Genomic DNA, 23211 nt, shown 5'->3' with positions numbered 1-23211 from the left:
ATGCTGACTCACTCCCTACAAGGCAGCGAGTAACAGGTGCACAGATACCAGATGTCTGGAAAATCACGGTGCAGGGTGCAGCAGGCGTTGCACAGCCATCAATAAAGCAGCATGCATGCGGAGGTGGACAAACAGCGCCGTGATTTCACTTCTTCACGTGGTTGGAAATGAACAGCCATGAAAACAAGTGAAGTGAGCTATTGACACAACACCTACAAGTTGGCCCGCAGCTATGAAGTTTGTATTATAAAAAATGTTAACTGCGTAGAGGAGCACCGAATCATGCATGGTGGTCCTCCATCACTACTTAGCCTGAAGGGGCGCAGGCAGTAAAGCAGCTGTTTGAGGTAAAAAAGAGATGCTTTCTTCAGTATGAAAACAGGACCACATCTGCTTCCAGTTTGTGCTTAGGAGAAAACAGAACCACCACCAAATTAGGCTGATCATCAAGAAAGGTGACAGTTTGTGCAATGAGCTAATGGGTGTTGTCTGGTGATATAATCTTTCAAACTTAAACATCTAAGAATAGACAGCCTTGGTTGCAGCTTTTCCTTGATTTCTTTTGTGATGTTTGTAATGGGATTTCTTACAGGGCTGAGTAACAATTCAATATTGTCATGTCTATATCAACTTCAGTTGAAATCATATTGTGACAAAATTGTGTTTTCCCAAATAATGGTTCAAGTAATTGCAATTAAAATAGTTTTTAAGGTTTTTGTTTTATACGTTTGAAAGAGTTGGTATAAAATGATTGGTCAGACTTGTGACCCATTACAGCAAAGGAAAATCTACCTGAAACCACATTTATTTACTGTTTATTCAGTAGAAAACTGGGAAAGTTGGAGGAAAGTCTGAATCAAATTGTTTTTTTTCTGGTTCCTATTGTTTTAATCAGCTTACGACCTATTAGATTCATCTTCTTGAACCACAACACTGAGGTAGTGAAAAATTAATATTCTGTTCATGTTTATACCAGACAATAATCACGAGAAATTACACAGTACAGAAACGCCAAAGCAGATTTTAAGTTATTTAGAAACAGTGTCAGCTTTACATAGTTTGTCCACCAAAATATCCTACTCAGTATGTATTTTGGAATCAAAATTACTGTTGCCAGGTATACTGTTTTTTAGAATTCCAAATTTCAATGTCCAGTATCAGCTTCATAAATCCAGAATCAGTGGGGGTAATTCAAATATGAATATTGGAAATCTAGTCATATAGAGACTGACTGAAGGTAAGTAAGTCTGAAGTGCACAAGTGTCAATGTTTACCTCAAATTAAGAATTTAAAACAGTCTCAAATACAATAACCATGACAACAGGACTCTTCCTGGTTAGTCTTTTGAATACCTCTCTGTTTTGCACAGATAAATCTGTGTCCATATATTTTCTTTCCTCCCAGCCCAGAGCAACAAATCATTAGTTGTTCAACAGCACTGCAGTCTGTACCCTTGAAGGGACATGTTTGCCATGTTGCCATTTCAGATGTCAGAGAACAATCACACATACAGAGAGTGAAAGAGCTGGAGAACAAGCGTCTGAGCTCTTTCAGGATGGTCTCACACCTGTGCAAGGAGCTCATACATTTACAGACATCAAGCACGCAGGCTTCCACACTCTGCAGTGCCGGTGAAAGGAAGAGATAATAGCGTATGTATCCTATGGTAACATCTTTGCTGTCATTCTCTCAGGCATATGAATGCACATTTGGTTAGCTGCAATTTCCTGTGTAGACACAACACCTTGGGGGTGTTTTGGCACCCATTTTCAAGCATTAATGCCTGTTTGCTGCAGGGAGAATCCCCAAAGGGCAACAACAATGTTCAACTGCCATGTTCGGTAGTCAGAAATCACACTGTGCAGATTTCTCCCTGTTATTGGAAGGACTTCCCACTGAGACACAACAGTTAGTCTCCATCCCATGAGTACGGGCTTGTTGTGCAGGTAGCAATCACATGGTACAAAAAAAACCTATCATGCTGAAGCCAAAGTCTGCTTTGCTGTCACGCACTAATGTCCACCCCTGAGGCTGAATAATGTTACAGCTAACTTAGTCAATAAATCAAACAGAGAATTTAGGGATACAGGCATACGAAAACATCAATATCCAAATGCACAAAATGGAAGGTAGGAAAGTTTGTTAAGAGTAAACTAAAGACTAAACATGTAGATCCGACTGAAGGGGCCTAAATGGAACAAGAAACGACAAGATTCCTGCAGGACTGTTCCTCCCACTCGGTGAGAAGCTGACTTGGGAAAACCCAAAGTTGGTTCCATTTTCAGAAGAACCCAGTTTTCTGTCTCTATTTTCTGTCAGCATTTAAAGCAACAGCTAGACCTTTTTTGGAAAATACACTTATCTTGCTGAGAATTCAATGTTCAATCTGTACAAAGAGAAATTTTCATGTTCATGCTTCCCCCCAGTTGTGTGTTATGTAGCTTAAAAAAAAATCAATGTGAAATAGGCAAGCCATGCAGCCAAAGGGTACAATAAAAGTGGTATCGAGTTCACATTCATTAACTTGTATCGACAGTCAAGGATTTGGATTGTTGTTAATTCTAATTTATAACCAAAAAAAAAAAGAAAAAAAATTCCCATTCCTCACACATTCAAAACTTTGTCAAACATAAACAGGACTGCTGTGCAATTGTCAACCGAAATGAAAATATTCACTTTATATCTCTCTCAGCAGTGACTGTCTGATTGGGAAATTGACCAAAATCCTCATGATAAACACTCATGTTTACTTTTCATTATGCAAGTTGGGATAAAAAGGATAAACACACACCACACATCTCCACACAAAATAAGACCATGGGGAGTAAAAGACTGTCTTTAGTGAAGGAACCATTTAGAAAAGCCTGACTCCACACAGCTGTGTCCCACATCTTCCAAATGGCCTGGAGTGCCTGCAGAGCACGGCTTATTCAGCTATAAATAAAGCAATCATGAGGAAAATCGAAAAAAAATTAAAAGTCAAACCAAACTGCACAGGAACTAAGTTGAGTTGATCGACAAATCACTGAGTCGCCAGCAGGGGGTATGAATTAATGTGTGACTGCACAGTGAGCAATGATATTCTCCAAATCAAAAACTGAAAGAATCAAAAGCCTTTAAAAGTCATGTTACTGGCCCTTAATATCTGAAAGAGTCCCACAGGACATTTGGCATTCACTCCACTCATACATACAGCCAATATAGTTGCCTGCAGCTCGCCACAGTAATATATCCTGCACCTTGCAGCTTTAGATGCAGTAAAATATTAATGGGACCCTCCTTGGGCAAAAGGTTACCTCTGCCCTCAGAAGCTTCACGAGCCAAAGGAGACGAAGCCAAAACTCAGCAGTCATTATGATCGGCCCCATAAAAACAGGACAAAACTTTCCAACTCCTTTAACTATGAAATCACTGACTCCTTTAGGTCGCCTTGTATTTGCATGCAGGGGAAGTCACGTCAAATCAAAAAAAGGGCGTGAACTATCAGAAATCACCTCAGTGGATTATAACACACACAAAAACAAAACAAACGTAAACGTACAACGCATCGGTGGTGCGCCAGAGCTCATGTGGTCAAACGGGATACTTCTGATGGTCTTTATAAAAAAGAAAAGGCACGATATCATTTTATCGGCGTCATGCAAACATATACGAACAGCCACCAAAATCCACCTTACCATGACGTTGCCCTGCATTTTCGCGGTCTCAATCAGACTCTTTTCCTTCATTTTTTCCTTCCTCCGCGACTCCGATCTGCTACCGAAACGTTCAATTTGTAGACTTTTGGACAGCTTCTGTCAGCTCTCCTCCCTTTCCGCCAGTTCCAAACCAGACCTTTAGGTAGTGAGCCAGTTCATAAGTGGGTGGGCTTACAACCTAACGTACTGATTAGAAAAAAAAGGGGGGGAAACAACGTGGGCTCGCTTCCAACTAATGAAAACGTAGCCTATGTTGGACGAGTTCTCCTTCCTTCCAAAATGGTAAATTACATGAAGGAGGGGAGGGGGGTTAAAGGGAGGAAGGACATAAGTTCGGGGAAAACACTCTTGATCATCGCTTTGCTTTGGTAGGAAGATGCTCTTCTCTGTTAATGAAAGAAAAACAGAAAAATCCCCTTTCCTTCACATCCTTCACCGAGCAGTTGACAGTCGGTGCGTGTCCATATGCTGCTGGAAGGTGATGGACAGCGCGTAACGTGATAATACAGGCAGGCTTTAATCTGCAAAAAAACAACTGACGCCAGATCAGCTATAATCAGCTGTACATTTACACACACGAAGGTCAGGAGCTTGAAAAACAAAACAAAACCAAACCTCATAACCATCAGGTGCGCGCATCAAGGCAGCGATTATATATAATTAGTCAAAGTGGCCTTTTTCTCAACTGATGCTCCCTAGTGTTTTTAATATTGTAAGTTGTGTTAGCACTAAAAACAAAACAAAACAAAAAAATGTAAACATTTGATTCACAGTAGAATTTTACATGCATGAGAGCTGAGCCCCTCTAAAGGTCTGATCCTTGAATCACCCCCGACTGTGACTTTTATGCACTGTAAATATAAAACCTTTAAGGTCATGACTGAAGGGGAATTATTCATCACCATCACCTGTGAGGATCTATGCTGCAGATCTTCCTATCCTAGGCCATACTGTAAATTCTTGGGCCCTTCAAAACCTCATCTCCATTATTCAAAGTTCTCCCAGAAACATTTCTGTGCTCATGACCAAATGTCTGCAACACAAAACTTTATGGTACCGAAACATCATCCCCTGCAGACATACAAAAATCATCAAACTTTTCTAATTTCCAACTTTCTGTCCCAGATTGGTGTCCTCTAGTGTTCACTGGAAGACTGTTGTGCTGAGCCCTGTTACCCAAGGTCATGGCCCACGTGCAGTCCAGTCAGCTATAGGCTCGCTGGCTCCAACGCTGGCTCCAACGCTGGTGTAAACACTGGTGGTTCCTTCAACATTGCTCAGTGTATTGGGTCCCTTTCCTCAGCTGTACAGTCTAATCTTAGAAAACGTGGTATTATACTGAGGATATGCATTTCAATTAAAATATCAAATCAATGACTTCCAAGTTTCTTTCATATATGAAACTAAAACTGCTCTGTTGTTTAACAACTTCAGTTAAAGAAGATCTTTCATGCTTTTACTTCACCCCTACTAACTTTCTTCATTTGCCTCAGTAAGTCATCTTTGGACCGTCTTAAAATGGTTCGGAACGCCGCTGCGACGCTGTTGATCGCATCCAGAGGGATGACTCACGTAGCACCTATTTTATCTCTTCTACACTGGGTGCCCATTAAGTTCAAGATTCATTTTAAGGTCCTTGATTTCACCTGAAGAGCCCTGCACAGACAGCCACCTGTGTACGTATCTGAACAAGTCTTCTGATCAGGGCTTTCAGGTTGTCCCTCCCCGCCCTTATCTTTAAAGAAAAGGTGATTGTACCTTTGAAGTGCGGGCTTCATCACTGTAGAACACTCCTCCTTTAGAAGAACACACTTATGTTCTCCCGTCTCTGTTGACGCCTTTAAAAATCATCTGAAGACTCATTTATTCAAACTGATGTTTGAATGCTGCTGAATTTCCCCTCGGGACTAAAGGAATTCTGATTCTGATTCTGATTCTATTCTTTTACTCATCTGATGCTGTCCAATATTTGAAATTTTGTGAGTTTTTTTTCTCTTTAGTTTCTCTTTTATTCTTAGTCTGTGTTTATCTTTTAGTCTTATTTTTAACTATTTTTACTCTTAGGAAACACTTTGTGACACAGCTCTGTGAAAAGTACTGTACTAAATAAACTTAACTTACTTACTTCCTCCTACTTCATCTTCGTGCTCATTTGTTTTGTTTGTTAACCAAAATATTAAATAATTTTACCTCTTTAGGTTGCAAATCATTCAGATTAGACTAGAGAAAAGAATGGGCTCGACTGAAAGCTAAAAGGATTTTTTTAAGAGAATCAAAATCTCCCCTCCTTGTTTTAAGAAGTGGCTCAATGATCTGGTTTCCTGTCATTACTTGGAGGGGATTAGGTTCACCACCTCTGACTGAAATACTTCATTTATTGTATCAATGCAAATGGAGTTGGTTGACACCTCCAGAGTGTGGTTTAATGTAGAATTTATTTTATCTTTTGGGGGGAAAAAAGTGCATGAAAAGTGTGTTTAAACTCAGGGAAAGGGTACTAAAATAAAAATGTTCAAAATGTGATGAGCAGTAACACCACCACCAGCCTTCACGAGTGCAAATTATTCATCTAAAATAGAGACAAGGAAATTGAATGAACAACACATGAGGTTCATTAGGTCCCAAGGTAAAAGCTTATTGATTTCCATTTTTGACATCAATAACAAATAACACCAGTGACACACAATGGAAAACTAATTACATACTATAGAAACAGCTGAGCGGTGGATATGCAATATTTTTTACAGTATCTACCTGTATATATCAACCATTTTTAGCTTAAAAACAAAACAAAACACCCACTTAAGACAAAGCCCTCTGTATCACCAGCTTTCAAAATGAAGGCTGCTTTAGTTCTCGCTCTGTCTCCAGCTTTATAAATCAATATCATTCACACTCTTCTGAATTCAGACCCTCAGTGTTTACTGTACTGCATAAAAAAAAAAAAGAGTAAACTGATGATGCATCAGGCAGCTGAGTGTCCTAAACTCATAGCAGCAGTTCACTAAGAGAAGATTCCCGCACCTGTGAAGTGCAAACAGCATGTGTCACATAAATCTCATTTAAAAGTGCCTGGTATTAATTACTGTGGATAAGACTGTCAAAACAACCTGATGGAAGTATTGGGCTCCCTGGACTCCAGCTGGACTGCTGACAGAGGAGAGCATAACAGTTGCAAAGATAGGTATCTGGCTGTGCTGCTTCATTAGTGTGTCTGCATTTCTTTGTTTTACTGATTTTCCTACAAACAACTTCTGTTACATGCTGAAAGGATAACCTTCATAACTTTCAACTCGTGGCATACCACTCCTGTAAATAACAGCATTATGCTTTGCTGACAGCGCTACATTTAATCATGGTTTATGTATCAAACAGGACACATAAACTCCCCTCAACCCCACAAGCTGGCTGCTTTTACACATGCAATACTGAAATACTGAACTCACCATGTTTTTTATTCCACTACTAAGAACACTGGGCTTGAAATTCATCACACACAGGTGCAGAGGCCAAGGACATTTGTAACAACAATGTTGGCAGCGCAAAAGCAGGCAGCAGCTGCCTGATGTTAAGACTCTCAGAGAAAATGGCTGGCCAGGGATGGCTAAGAGATACTACGCTGTAAAGCTCAACTAAAATAGGTAGCTGACAGCAGCCAGAGCTTCCGAGCTGCATGGGAGCTCTGCCGGGGAGAGAAAATCTGCTGGAGTGTGGACAGCTGCTGCATGACTCCACTATGGAGAGCCACATAAGCTGTTGGCAGAAGTGAACTGCTGAATTACACGTGCGGTTCATTCAACACAAGTGAATACAAATATTGCTAAAAAAAATGATGTAAATCTAAATAGAATATTATTTCCTTCAGCTGGATCACCAGACAAAGAATGTTAATTTATTTTACCTCTATATTTTTTTGTAACTGTTTTTGCACACTTTTTGCACTCTTCTTCTGTTCTTGTGAGCAATAATAAGTTGTTCATTTGCTCATTCTGAAAGCAACCAAACACGATAGGTCGCAATTTCGACAAGAGACTCAATAGGAATTAAGATTTTTATTTCCCCAAACTAATATCCATAAGAAACTCCTTTAACTTCAATAGCAACACATGGTTATTAACAAATAGCATATTTGGTTAACCTTGCTTTAACCACAAACACACCAAATTGCAGAAGCAAGACCCCATTGTGATCTCTCGTGATATTGTTGTGCATGTAGAGTCTGTATAGCTGTGTGTGCTTGTGAGTATTTACTGTGGTACTTTTGGAACTGGGTGTATTTCAAACCAAGACTCTTTGATGATCCGGGAAGCCTTTTAAACAAAAGTGATTAAAACTTGCTCAGATCCAGGGCCGATTGGCCTGCATCCCCAGTGGAGTGAGTCCAAGAGAACAAGCTTCATCCTGGTGACGGCAGCCGTCCAGCACAATAAACTCAGCGTAGACCTTCGCTGGATAAATCGATGGTTTCATTATCAACTTAATTACTTGATACCATGATATCTTCTACGCTGCTGTCACCGTTGTCTTTTGCTGTTTTAATGACAGTCTGGGAGATACTGGACTTGTTTTAAAGAGGAATAAAATTACTGTAAGCAATATCACCATCAAACTAAATTGAATCTGTAGCAAACTGAGATTGCCACTAAATCCTCTTCAGCTGAACTGTATAGCTCCAAGAAAATAGGAAGAAAAGGTGCTTTAGTCTTATAGCAGATTAATCCTAAAATGTCAAAACACGTGGTGGCTCAAGGTGCTTTTAAGTTCAAATATGACTCAACGTTTGCAGCTACAGGTTAAGAGTGACAAGTGTCAAGCAAGTCAAAAATAGATGAAAAAAGTAGCCATTAGCAGCAGGAAGCCATTCCAGCACACTCACTAAACTCTGATTTGCCTTTCAAACATCTTTCTGTTAATTTCACTCAAAAATGCTGGGTGCACTTCTCTGCATGGTGGGGAGCGCCATAATCTAGATAAGAGGTTTGTGCTGACCTTCCCTGCCCCGGATTGTCAGAGCGACAGATCGTTACCATCTCTAATGAATTCAGGAGCAGAAAAAAATGGTGCACAGGGATGTAAAGCGCACATTAATCTCGCAGCCTCGATGCAGGAGGTCTATTAGGTCTACCACCACATACAGGGCTAGAAAGATCAAGAAATAATGTGGCGTTTTGCTGGTATATAATTTCTTGGTTTTCCTACATAAGTTAGTTTTGTACAAATACTGAACCTTGTTTAAAAATACCACAGGTGAAAAGCACTCTGACCTTCTAAATTCAGATTTCTGCAGTTCTGCAAATGCACAACAAACGCTAATAAAGTTTGACATGAAGTAAATTATAAACTATCCTACCTCACAGACAGTCCCTTCTCAGTAGCAGATGGCAGGATGAGACAGAAAAGTAAGTGTAATTATTTTTCAACTAAGGAGACTTTTGCTTCTCTCGACCCCATGACGGAGCCAGTAAGCACATCCGAATATTAATGGAACAGTTGCCTTGAACAGCAGGCATTTGTCAGAACTTGGATCAGATTCATCACTTTAACCTGCTCTGCCCCGCTCAGGGACCGATGATGAGTTCCCACAGCACAGCAGCTCGCTTCGGCTTCACAAACTACTGAATGGTTCAAAAGAACGTGAACACAAGTGTCAAGCTGGAAGTATGGAAACTAAAAATCAATGTGTGCATGTATAAATTCATACAAATTTTATAATACATAACTCTAGTGGATATCATCTTTACTTAAAAAGAGTAATATTTTGATATTTTGAACATGCCTCAGTTATTTTTTCCACCAATGTTCCTACTTTATGGGACTTTTTTTTTCTTTTCTTTTTTGGTCTCAGCGGTGTAGCTTAGTTCACATTTATATTGTGTGCAATGTTAAACAGTGGATAAAAGCAGCTTCATCATATTGACTGGACACCACATGTTTGCTAGCTGGTATGGTCTCAGTTTTTTGTGTACGATAACCTACTACAACATTCAGGTGATTTCTGCCATGGTAATAGCTGTGCCACCATGGCAGGCCAGTTTCAAATTGCATATCTGGCGTATTGCCTTTGTTTTGCCATCACTCAATGTAAAGTGTTCCCACACAGAGGTCTTTGACATTTTGTCTTTAACAGCCAAAGGGAAAGTGTGATGTTGGGGTATCCCAGGTGCAAATCTGAATCTTCTTGAAACTTGGAAGTAGCACTTGGTCACTTCTGTATGAGTTAAACTAGTCAGCCAGTCCTGCTAGCAGCTGCAGCTCACATTAAAGCTGGGACCTCATACATATTTCTATGTCTGTGAAATTAATGTTTGAATTACTCGTACAAACATCTAACCATTTTACTTGTTGCGTGCAGCATTCAAACTACAAGTATGGACGACACTCGGGACACTTGTGAGGATGACACAAACAACCTCATGAACAGTGTGTAGGTGTCATTTAAAATATAAAAGTCTCCTGTGAAAGTTTATATACTGTGCTGGCAACACACGTAATTTTACTAATTCCTTCTCTCTTGTGTTTTTTTTTGTTTTTTTTTTTTGGTTTTGATTTGTTTTGGAAAGACTAAAATTGCCTCAAATTTGCTATTACTATACTATTGGAAAAATGCTGTCAGTGCTTAGCAAGCACACTTGTCGCTTCTCACACATAAACAGCTTCCCTGTTGCTCTGTTCTAATTTCAGCCGTATTGACCTTTTACATGTAAGTCCCACTTTGTAGAATGATTAGACCTGGTTACTCAGTAAGGGGGCAACTGGTGTCCCCATGTGGACCTGGCTGTGCCTTCGGTTGCGAGAGCACTGGTGAGATTTAATGATATGACCTGACTCATTTTGACCGTACCAGCTGATGCTGATTTCTGTACTTGGCGCAGGGCAGTTAAGGTGTTCCAACTCACATACAACAATATATAATATTAATGAATCAAAAGGTTTCAAAGTCTTTGAAAAGACAGTTTTTGGGAAGTATTGGAAATATGACTGAAACTAACGAATACGCTGGTTAAGTTGCGGTGCTGTGACACAGGAGGAGTGATGGGAACAGCCGTGTGTTGAAAGAAAGAAAAAAAAATTCTGTAGGATAACATAAGCGCGAATTTCTTTCACATCAAATCGGATGCTGTCCAGACGCCATCTAAGTTTTGTTGTTCTTCGCTCCAGCAATAAAACCTCACCTACACCGAACTCTTAAAATTGCAGTCTTATTCCCTGAATTGCACAGGAGATCGTATGAGGGAGAAATTTGAACTGTCTAGTTATTTTCCCCCTTCCACATCAGGGGCGTTTGCGAGGTTGTCCATATGTTCTTATATGTCAATGTTTTTCTTCTGTCCCATATAACTTTTTAATGTATCACTGTGCTTTCTTGAGGAGGCGGCGCAGCCATCGTGCATTCAGTCCTCTTCCCAACGCCACTCTTGTATTGCACCAGAACACATCCGCAGCTTTACTGCCTGAAGTTCTGATTTATTAATAGAATCAATTCACTTAAACATCCATCCATTATCTATAACACTTAACCACTGGAGGGTCGCACAGGGGCTGGTCCAAACCCAGTTGACATTGGACAAGACAACACTAATTTCCTATCAAATAGCTAAACAGCACCAGGATCTTACATGGATCTTTTATGTTCCATCAGTGAATAATGAAACTTGCCAGCAAAGCTCCCTTCCTGTCATCCTCTTTGAAATTTTGCTGTTTAAAATGAGCTGCCACTGGAAAAGGCAGTCTTTCATTATCAGTCAAGGCCTCTGGATGCTGGATATCTTCTGTGAACGCCCATTTGGGAAGATTAACTACAGGAATATGCTTTAGTGTGTGATAACGAGAGAGTCACATCACACCGCCCAAGGTGGTTTCTGGGGCAACAGCGTGGCCATCAATCAGCTGGGTATAATCTCACTAGAAATCGTTGTCAGCATGCAAATTAGTGCCACATTTCACACACCGAGAAAATAGAAGAATGTCTGGTAAATAAGACTGGATCTACATGTAAAGATACAGTGCATAAAATGTGCATTACGTGATATATGCGTGTGATGTGTGTGTGTGCGGTTATGACATCAAAGTGGAGCTCACTGGAGTTAAAGGTAAAAACATTTCACTGACACTGGCATGAACATGTCATTTTACGCAACAGAATTCTTTGTGCAGACATTAGGCAAGAAATGACCCCCACATATGAAACCTCCTGAAACTATGTCATCTTTATCGTACTTTTATTTGCTTATCGCAACATATTAAAAAAATTTGGAAAAAAAACACCATGCCAATTTAAAGTGCTGGCAGGTGAATTTTGTTACCTTGGGCTGGCTTAGGCTTGCCGTTTCCCCCTGTCACCTGTCTTTGTGCTAAAGTAAGCTAACTGAACCCTGGCACAAGTTCTTCTTTCATATGCATAACAATTACAACAAGCAGTTATTGACAGTGAAATTCTTAGCTCTCCGCTCCCTATCACAGATATAGACTAGAAATATAATAGATTATGAAAGTAAAATAAGAAATAACATTGTGGGTATTCAAGTGAAAACTGTTATAGTCATGTGACAGTAGCAATAATAGTTAAATGTAATGGAAATAAAAGAAAGTGTACAAATCTACAATGGAAACAGGTTGTGTATCACAGTTAATTTATATACATAATGAAAATAGGTTTTAGACAGGTAAATGATAGTAAAATACATAATATCTACTTGGATGACAACAGGTAACAAGGTAAGTAAGCAGGTGAAGCCAGTGCCGTGGAATATGTATGTGTAGTGGCAATAAGTATGGCAGTGGTATAAAGCAGCAAAGTGTAACGTGATATCCATGTTTCAGTGCTGTGTGACAGACCAAACTTGGAATTTACTGTACAGAGTGGTAAAAATCTTCTCATCAAACACTCAGCCAGAGAGAAAATAATGGATTTCTCATAATGGCGAACTATTCCTTTAAAGTCCTCGATTTTCATTCAGAATGGTAGCAATGGCGCATCAATAACTGGATAAGTCGACAAGCAGCTATTTTTTACAATGCTGAAAAAATATCAGTCCTAAATAATATCAAAGATGACTTCATCATCGTGAGAAGAGCTAATGATGCTAAAAGATTAACAAGTGAGGCGCCAGCTTTCTGAGGAAAATCAACAGACTGCACACTTGTATCCACTGCAGGTCCACTGCTGTACGCTAAATCAGGTTAGCCAAAAGCACAGGGCTGAGTAGGCTGTTTTTTCGACACTGCACCTGCACATCTGTCCCACTTTCTGCTGTTGTCTACAGCTTGTTGCTCATTTTAGATTGTTCTGTCTCTAGAGGCAGAAAACCCATTAAGTGAAACTAATACAAACAGGCAGCAAGGTGAGGTTCAGCAGCAGTGGAAAATCAGAAAGTATTATTCTGTTGTTAAACTTTAATGGTAGCTCAAGTTTTGAATTGAGTTGAAAAGATGGCTGATGGCTTCACTGATGCCTTCATCTCTCTGATTGTCTGCCATTTTGCCTTGAAAGCACTCATCATTACTGGCTGACAGTACACAGCACTGGCCCTTTGCTTTTTTTTTCCCATTTGTATTTATGTGCCACTGTGTCCATAGATGTATCGGTTACTCTGACTGGATCTGTGTTTGCATGCCACCCGAGGATGATTTACAAAGCATTGATTTGGAGGCTCACGGACTGAAGCACAATAAAACCGTTGTTTATGTTCAGGCAGCGAGTGTTCATTGTGAAGGGGAACAGCATCTTGTTTTAGGGCAATGTAGAGCACCATGGGAGTTAACAACAACAAATCATCTCTTTTTAACCGGCTCGAAAGAGGGTATAGATGAAGCTTGTGCGATCGGCTTGTATGACCAGCTTTTTTTGCAATAAGTCAATAAAATCGTCTCCATCAGTTATATGGAAATGGCCTATGGCAGGGCCGCGCTATACACTTCAATATAAAAGCTGCAGATTGGAAGTGCAGCGAGACGAGGACGGAGCCCGGAAAACAATATGTAAAAATCAAGGCCAAGCCAGCAGAGTGCCATACAATCAAGCCAAATAGGGCTAAATGACTGCCTTAGTTTAAATCATTATGTGTCTCACACTGAAGGGTATAAATTCAATTTTAAAGGTGGTAATGAAAATCCCTTTGCTATTAAAGTAGCAATTTAAACACATATAATGACATTTTGAACACAATACATATTGATAGGTTATCTTACACACACACAAGTAACAAAATACAACCACAGCAATTGTTTTCAATAAAAAAAATGCCCTCTGAACCAAAAAAAGGAAAACGTTTCATTCTTAAAAGAACAAAAAGGAGCAAAAGTGACGATAAAAACAAGAGCTTTGCATTAAAACCAAGAAGCTAAAACTCCTTGATTGTGCAACACGCCCTAAAATTGGAGATTTGCAAGTGTGCCGGGGTTTAACTGATCACATTCAAAGCATGTAAAAAGCTAATATGCTTTCACCTGAAATCAAGCGAGTGCTTCCAATTAAAAAGATTCGACCCAAAGGTTTCTATGTTGCTCAGTGTAAGTCAGTGTGCAGAGACATGCATGGACAACCAGGAGCTAACGGTCTCCAAGAGCTTACTGCTGAAAGGCTCAGCTTAGGAGGGGGATATAAAAAGGATTTCAAAGACCTGGATGCTCCCCTGGAACAATGGACTATAATGAGGATGAGGAATTACTGCACGACCAAAAATGGTTCCATATAGCAGGTCTATCTGGAAAGATTCTCAAAAACCAGAACTTCAAATTAAAGTGCAGAAATAGCTGGGCTTGAAATATATCAAATGGAAGAAAAGAAATAGAATTTCTTCGACCCCAGCTAACACAACATGAAAAGACTTTAAAAGTCACTCTGATCAATAACAATAAACCAGCTAATAATATTAAATAACAGAGAGTCATCTTCAAATGTCAGAGCTGATAGCTGGCTTGATGGATTTTCTTTTTCATCATACCAGGATGGCTGATGACGACTTAAAAATAAAACAACAGAGCCTAAAAAAACAATTAAGACGTTCTGTTTCAGAGTCACTGATCAACCAACTGGACATACGTACTTACTGAGGTATCCTTCAGTAGCCTCACAAAGCCAGCCCACGCATTTCACTTCACTCACTGTGGTCTGGAAAGGCTCAATGTGCCTTTGTTTAATACACTACGGACGGAGTTATGGATCCCACTGGGATGATGGGCAGATGTGCTGGGATTAGACTGCCAAACTTACTGTTAAAAGGGAAAATCCACCCACACACAGAATTTACATTGTTCAGGTCCAGTTGTTTTGGATAGTGAAGTTAATATCTACAACACAGCACACACACTCCTGATGTTATCCAGGGCAAACTTTCTTGCAGTCGATCCACCAACACTGAATCTGACATTGACTTTAGCAGCTGTTTCTAAGATATTCCATCCAAATGGGCTTAAAATCAATGTAGGGCTTTGAGCTTCAACTAAACCATAACATGTTCCAGTCCCAGTGTCTGCTGACAGTCCTCTTAAGTCCAAAACAGGATAAATGTTAAGGCAATCACAAAACGAAATACATAAACATGTAACTGTATGACTTAATGAGAACAAAAATTATATGAATCATATTCTACGCACCTTTAAGGTCACCAGATCTCATCCCTGCAGCAGAGTTCAAGACACTCTGCTGGAGGGAGAATCAATGCTAAGAAGCTGAGGCTGCTCTGCACTGTTTTTCTGCTATAATGTGAATTATAGCAGCAAAACAACCATTATTCTCTATGTAAAGTGCATCAGTGCATTGCAGGCGTAAGTTCAAAGTTGTTAAATTTTGTGAGGTCAGCCAACCACTAGACCACTGTCTGAACTGAAAGATAAACAAAAATTCCAAATTATTTCTACGAATTTCCAGAAGTCTACAATAACAAATTCTCCTCATTCTGAGGAAAGGTGCAGATGCAGCTCCCAGGTTTGTTACAAAAACATTGTTTTAGTCGACTGAAACGTATCAATTTCCTTCTAGCAGTGTTGTAAAATAGCATTTGTAGCATTAAATACCGTGTCAACTAATGCAGAACACTTAATGTTGTTTTTTTTCTTTAATTTGTCCTCAGTCTGTCTGAGGTGCAGAAGCATAGGAGTCAGTCCACCCACATGGCAGGTACAGCACGAAAATATTTTGGAACAACTGATCTGTTGTCCCCTGAAAAATGACGCCGTTTTAGATGGCGTATTGTATCATAACTGCCTCTGATGCACTCATATAAATCAGCAGATCACTTTGCAAGAATACTACATTCAGCGCTCATTCTCAATGACAACTGACACATTGACATGCTGTTGTGTTGGAAAGAAAAAAAAAAGTCAGTGAGTCATGTTCTTCAAATCTTCTTCATCTAAATGAAATATCCAAACCCCTGTAGGGAGGCTATTGTGAAGAAAAATGTTTTGTTTTGTAAGACTAAATGACAATTAAATTCCTAATCACGAATAATTTTAGCAGTGCTGATCAATATTTACCTGTGAGTCTTTGTGGTTTTGTGAGTCTGTGGGTGTTGCTGTGTTGCTTCAGTAATTTTCCTGTATTTTCTGAAAGAGTTCTGTTGAAAGACATATGCAGCATGGAGAACACAGGCAGAACAAAGCCACAAAGAGGTACAGCTATTTGTATACATCTCTCTGAATATCTGACCAAGGCCGTTCAACACATAAGTCTGCCCTGAGCGCTCTTGTGTGGGTTTAGGACAGATAAGCATAAACAGCGTGACTCTTTTTCATTTGAATTTCCTGTCCAAGTTCATGCATAGTACTTTAAAACACATCAAAAATACACCAATCAATAACAACAAAAGGACCTTTGTAGTTCATTTTCATATTCCCTTTTATGTTAAAGTTGAAATAAAAGCAGAACGAATAAAATTATGATTTAGAGTAACTGAGGTCCTGCTGTCTTACATGATGAGGTGGAAAGTCCCACTGTGTCTCTTTTAAGGAGTAAACCGTCACTGTATGAAGCAATAATCATATTTTGCCGCAACAGTCCATCCTTCTAAAAACATTTTTTTAAAAAGAAAAACACTCCACAGCCCTTAAACTAAATTCTTCATCACGCAAACCACTTCATTTCAGTCTCACCATTAAGAAACCATTAATTTAATGATTTCACGATTTCAAATGCTTCATTATGCACCAGCTTCACTTTGCTGAATGGGTCTTGGAGCTCTTGCACAGAAAATCGGGAGCTCTTTTCATCCAGTAGAGGGCAAACTTAAACCTGACCTGGAGCCCTCAGTTCTTGCATGTCAGCACACTGCATCATTCTACAGAAACTCCCCTTTGTTTAAAAAAAAAAACTCATTTGCATCACATGTCCATAAAAGTGGTAAAATCCATTGTGCCGGGCTCTGACAGAATCAGATACTGTGGATGCAGCATGTTCACTCCACCCTTGATGGGTACTGAGGCCTCTGGGGGCATATAGTGGATATGCTTATGATTTTAGATATGGCTCAAGTGTCTATCTTCCAGCCAGCGGCGACTGTTTACTGTTGTGGTGCCATTTGTCTCGCAGGGCCTTGTTGACTGCTTGTGATACGCCACCAGATGGGCTGTCATGACCCAAGCATTTTGCAGAGCCAAACTCTCACTCAAAGGGCCAGGGAGGTCTCGGTGACTCATGCAATTACACTCCCCGTGGTGTCAATCATCCCCAGGAAAACACAGAGCCGTCGCTGAGCCGTTGCAGCCGAGCAACACCGCCACAGTGTTCGACTTCGAGCGTACGTGCATGCGGGCATCATGTTGTGTGTGCATGTTTTTCCCAGGCTAACATACTGTGATAAAGCTCCTGTTTCCTCAAGGATTTCCTCTGAGCAATACAAGCTCAGGCAGGGGAGCACGGCTGCAGCACCTAATGATTCAGTGTGCCCACAAACAGAAATGCCATTACAGCAGAATTAGCATTCGGAAACACATTTAAGAAAAACACTTCATCTACCGGTGTTAAAAGTGAGAAAATCTATTCTCTCAGTGTGCTACATTATTCATTTCACAGGGGTAGAGTTCTCAGATGTGACTCCAAATGTAATTTCATTGTGTACACTCTAAACATGCTCCCATACAAATACAGAGAGTGTCAAGGCAGTCTTGATCACGTCGCTACCAGACAGCAGCTTTTATGTGTTGGGGACCAGCATGAAAGAGTAACTTCAAAAGCAAAGGTGCAGCACTGCTCATGCCTACTACTGCTATGGCAGGTATGGGTTCAGTTTGACCAATGGCAGGGTCCCGTCCTCAAGACTAATCACGAGGAGAAAAAGATTACTAGAGCTAATGAGCAGAAGAGGGCCTCTAGTATGGAAATCTAAAGTGCAAAGATGATTGAGATAGACATTCTCGTGCCAAAAAAGAAAATCAATGATCATTTCCATAGACTCCAGTGAGGGAGCTGGAGCGATAACCGTGCATTATAATGGGCCTGCAGTGTAATGAGAACAAGGATCAATACTTGACACATTCATGCTGGTGTTTGCCCTGCTGTTGGCCAACAAACCTGCGGTAATTAAGAAGTCTAAACTCAATCCAAATAACTTTCAGTTTAGCTCCCGTGCTCCTTGAAATGTCCATTTAGCACTATAGGGCACTCTGAAAAACTGGGTACCGTGGTTATTTACTGCACAATTAAAAGAGTGTCAAAAACACACACACAAAAAAAAGTCCCCACAGTAACAGAGATAGACAAATGATCCACAGGGAATTTCCAATGTTTTGACAGGACAAAAGGCCTATACTTTCAAATAACAGTTTATATTTGGGCAGCAACAGTTAATACATATTCATTGCAGGGGACCATCAATTTGGTTGTGTTTTTCTGTGTCTCCACTGAGTCACACATATTAAACTTTCATATTCTCATTATGAGACTATAATCAGAAGAATTGGGGGATTTTCTGGGCTTTGCAGATGCAGAGATTAGTAAAGTTGCAAATGACTCTGAAACTCGGGGAAGCTAATTGGGATTTAGTGTGCACACACAGGACTGCAGGGCTGTCAAGGCCAAGATAATCAAACTAGCCTGCTGTGATGGAGACAGAAGAAAAGGAGCAGGAGGAACTATAGAGTCAAAAATAAGTGAAGCTCTCAACAGATCTCAGAGCTATGGGAATCTTTTAAAAGAAAAAAGTAAAACAACACAAAAATCCTTCATTTATCATTAGTCAAAATACGACTGCACTCTTTACCGAACAAGTAGTGTAACTAATGTATGTTATCATGAAGAGACTGTTGTGTTCTGATTGTTATGTCAGTCAAGCCAAAGAATAGACATTACAGGACTAAAGCAGTGGAACAACAGCGCAAAACAAATCATGTAGCTTAACTGCTCTGTGTCTGTCATGTATAACGCCAGTGCATGTACAGCATGGTATCAGGTATAAATTGGAATGTTTTTTATAATGTATTTAATGTACTGTTGTAAGTCTAAGCTGATCAAACTACACTTTAGCACACACAAAAAAAATATTCTTACAAAAATAATACACTTGAGAGAATAAGACAAAGCAAGGCTCCCCACCAGGTACATGTATTACAGTACCACACTGCCCTCTAGTGTTACTTCATGTCCATGCACCATTTTCATCACAGAAAGACTGCAATACAACAATTTCCCCTCTTCAAGCTAATCTTCCTAAGCAGTCAGTAAAGACACACGAGAAAGACAGCAGAGTATGACCTGCTTGTTTTCAGCTTACTAATGAGATGAAACATCAACAGCACAGCTGTCATATGGTGTCATTCGTTTCATCTGGCAGCATGACAGTCAATACAACAGCGAATGTGCGAGGAGTAAACAAAACTTGTAAATACCTAACATGAGGTTTTATATACTCCTAAGTGATACAACTAGAAGTCGTAAACACTCACAAGTAGAGGCAACATTTTGTTTTTTCCAATATTACATTTAAACACAAGTCACCCACTGAATGCATCTCAGAGACTTAAAAGGAAAATTCCACCCTCATAGAAATTTGTACACTAGATATTAATGCCACAAGCAACTACTGATTTGATTTCATTATCAAGCTGAAGCTGCTTATGTTTTTCATTCATCATTTGGTACACAACCTCAGCAAATTATCAAAAATGTCCAAGTAGATGTATATATATTGTCACAATAGTGGCCATCGTGTGTTGATCCATTAATCAATTAAGCAATTTATCATTGCGGCAATCCAACATATCAGCAAACTGTTATTCTGAGATCGTGCTAAAAGTGAGCACAACAAGAACAGAGTGACAGTCAAATTGACCGAAAAGCTGCTATCACTATCAACATTCCCATTTTAAATGCTGCAGGGTCAGATTTTTCTGTAAAAAAAAAAAAAGAGAGAGAGATGCAAACTGCGGATCCTAAAATGATCTCAAGTCACAGCACACTTGCTCTCATCTCATCGCAGGTGTTTATAAACCTGTCGAAGCCTGTCACAGGCTGATGACCATGACCATGTGAAGCTTATCCTGTTGGGAGGCCTGCAGAACACATGCAGACCTAATCAGAGCGTCATTAATCCACGATGAAATGTCTCTGTGGCCGACTGTCAACATTACTGGAAACAGACACTCCACAGAGACGGAAAGAGAGACGACTCGTCAAAGAGAAATCCTCAGCAGCGCCAAAGCTTTAAACCAGCACAAAACAACAAAACACAAACAGTTTGAATTTGCAGACAATCCTGCCGGTGAGCTAAAAGTGGCCATGGGACAGATAATGAAACAGACACTGGTGTCTGGAGACTAAAGCGTCTGGAGGTGTTTAGTCTGAATCTATTTTCTCTCCCAAAGTTGATGTGTAAGAGGAGATGAAACAACCCCAAAATTAGAACAAGCACCGAGTGAAGGCAGTTTGCAAATACTGAAGCTTGGACAACACAGACACAGCAAAGGGCAGTATTTAAAGATGCAAGTCAGCAACAGTGAATATAAAATGGATTTCTGAAAGGAGTTCCAACCTCTTTATTATATCGGCCACCTCCACAGTCCCGTCAGGTGAACTCAAGTGGTCCTTCACCGACAGCAACCATTATATTCATTTGTATACATTTTTACCTGGATGTTTTTTTACAGTTTTCGAACAACACATTTTTATGATCCAACTGTTGAGTAAAGTTTGGTGAAGTTTGCACCCGTAGCGGCACCAGCTGGAGTGGCAGAAGTTGGAAAACTACTTTTAGCAATCGAATTCAACCACTTTTTCTTTATATTTTTCCGCTACTTTTAGCTGTAACTACACAAACCACTCATCCATCACAAACTTTCTGAAAACTCTTCCCACTGTAGCCGACTTTCAGCTCGCGGTTACGTTTCTACTCTCAGCTTCAACATGTAATCTCAGGTGTTACAGCTGAATCAAGTCAATCTGATCCATTTACTTGCCATCTTGCATTAATGCTACATCCCACATGCATGTAAAAAAAACTGGATTCAACAGAAAACCTCGAACATGTCACAACAAATGCATGATTTTTGCATTGTGCAGGCCCCATCCCTGCACGGATTCCCAGCGTGGCATATTACAGCCTGAATCATCGCACTGAAAAAGACAACAACTGTTGGTGTCAATTAAAATGTGAACCAGCGCGATGTAACACTGCGCGTTCACATCCACGCCCATCAGGACTCATTCACCAGATCATTCTACACACCATTAAGAGGGCACATCTGCAGTCACACACACACACACACACAGTACACATCAACTGCAAATATTTAGAGGTGAAAAATCAATACTGGGAAACCTGCTGTTCCATGTGTCATAACTGAGTCTTTTACACTAAATCTCCACTGATGTTGACAGAGCCAGATGTGTTGGGAATGAGTGAAGCCCTCACACACTCCGGGGGCCTGATGCTCCTCTTCCACTGGAAAGACTCTATCATACAGCCCTCCCCCTTTTCTCCCTCACTCCCTTCCCTCCCACCCCCTAGTCTCCAGCTTTTCTCCCCCAGCCTTCCTTTCATCCCACCTCCACTCTCACACCCCTCCCTCCTCTCCCTGTTGACTAACTCCACACAGCAGCAGAAGCAGCCTCATAATGTGGGTCACTGGCTTGGTAAAACAGTGTGGGTATGGTAGCCTACAGTCTCACCATCTTGCTGTTCACTGGGCAAAGGGATGAAGAGGTTTGAGATGTGGAAAAAAAAACTGCAAGTGAGCATCCACCTGTTTTCTGCAACACTATTCACTTCCAATACACAGATCGACTTCTCTTGGACAAAAAGCTTCCAATCTGATTGTAAACTGACAAGCAACATGTTCTGCTTTAATTATTGCAACCAACAAAAGGTATCCGGTTCACAATTTACAGCAATTCCAAAGCGCAGTGGTGCCGATATGCCTGCAGATATCAGTGCTCTGCTGCCTCCAAGAGCTGCACCAAGCAGCCTGCTCACTCAGAAACTGAACTTCTCTGATTAAGTCTCTCTTACCTTTCCTCCCTTGGAGCATCTGCGATACGCATTTGTGGCCCCAGCCGTTTGGTTCATGGCGTAAACTTCTGGGGGAAAAAAAGGCGATGAAATAATGGACGCTCTTTTGTTCTGATAGGCTCAAAGTTTGGGTCACATTCAAACATTCGAGCACGTAAAGCTGATGCGAGTTTTGTTTACCTGAATCGCAGCGAATCACGCTGTCGCTCCGCGTTATCGTCTTGCAAAGAGCTTATTCAGAAATGCATTGAATTGTCTAATGTTTTTCCCAGCTGTAGTCCAGATGATTTCACGAGATCTCGTGTTTGTTGATGCAGGCAAAGTGCTGCTGACTGTCACGAAGTCAAATGTAAATTCCGATGGGAAACTTTTCCACCGCATCAACCGGTCAGATTGACGATTTTTAAACCCGCTCACCGTATTTTGTCACATGAACTACCTTGTGTTCACGCACTTCCACGATGATTTTTGAACGCTGAACTGCTCAGGCTGGCGGAGCTGTGAGTTTCTGTGTATGTGTGAGCGCAGCAATTGCGCAAGCGCACCACACCGTTACGACAGCTTGGCTACACGGGTTTGAAGACGCCTGTCAACGGCGCTCGCCCACTCCTAAGCAGCAGTAAGGACTGAAAGGTACACAAAAACCATGTCTGCTGAAACGTAATACCAGACTGTGCAGATCTGTGTATGACCGACAACATGCTCCACATACATCACGTGGTTTTCCAACTGTCTGACCAAATAGAAGGAATCTTTCAAGTTGATTTGTCTCGCTTCTTTATAAACAAACACAGAGTGACCTCTCATCAAATTCAAGTAAGATGACTGACATCGACAATTACAAGTGACAGATTATTTGTGACCATTACAATCATTACAACACGAGGAAGTGAATTTGTTTAGTTTCAATTATAGCATAATAAATGAATGTTACAAGGGCGAACTTCCACTTCCAAGTGTGACAATTAGTCGGAGAGGCGATGCTGAGCTGTGACAAAATTGCTGTCACTCCGTGTCAGAGTGGTTTGCAGTGTGGAGATGAATTAAATAATTAGAGATTACTGCAGTGATTG

At 40.5% G+C, this 23211-nt stretch overlaps 1 protein-coding gene across 3 annotated transcripts in view; it reads right to left on the bottom strand.

The window, feature by feature from the left end:
* The window catches only part of LOC124049588 (dipeptidyl aminopeptidase-like protein 6), a 179840-nt gene extending 157135 nt beyond the window's left edge, over positions 1-22705 (bottom strand). The window contains exons 1-2 of one of the 3 annotated variants that reach the window (XM_046371425.1): positions 22319-22705; positions 22139-22206 (exon numbers count right to left, since the gene is read on the bottom strand). In XM_046371425.1, the coding sequence (XP_046227381.1) occupies positions 22139-22195 (57 nt within the window). In that variant the 5' untranslated portion in view covers positions 22196-22206; positions 22319-22705. Of the gene's footprint in view, positions 1-3677; positions 4259-22138; positions 22207-22318 lie in introns of those variants that run through there. The other 2 variants (XM_046371426.1, XM_046371428.1) reach the window with 2 other exon arrangements.
* Positions 22706-23211: the final 506 nt, after the last annotated feature.

Source organism: Scatophagus argus, chromosome 18, assembly GCF_020382885.2.
Source record: "Scatophagus argus isolate fScaArg1 chromosome 18, fScaArg1.pri, whole genome shotgun sequence".
Taxonomy (NCBI): domain Eukaryota; kingdom Metazoa; phylum Chordata; class Actinopteri; family Scatophagidae; genus Scatophagus; species Scatophagus argus.
The sequence above is the reverse complement of the archived record's forward strand: the minus strand, read 5'-3'. Positions and strand labels throughout refer to the sequence as shown.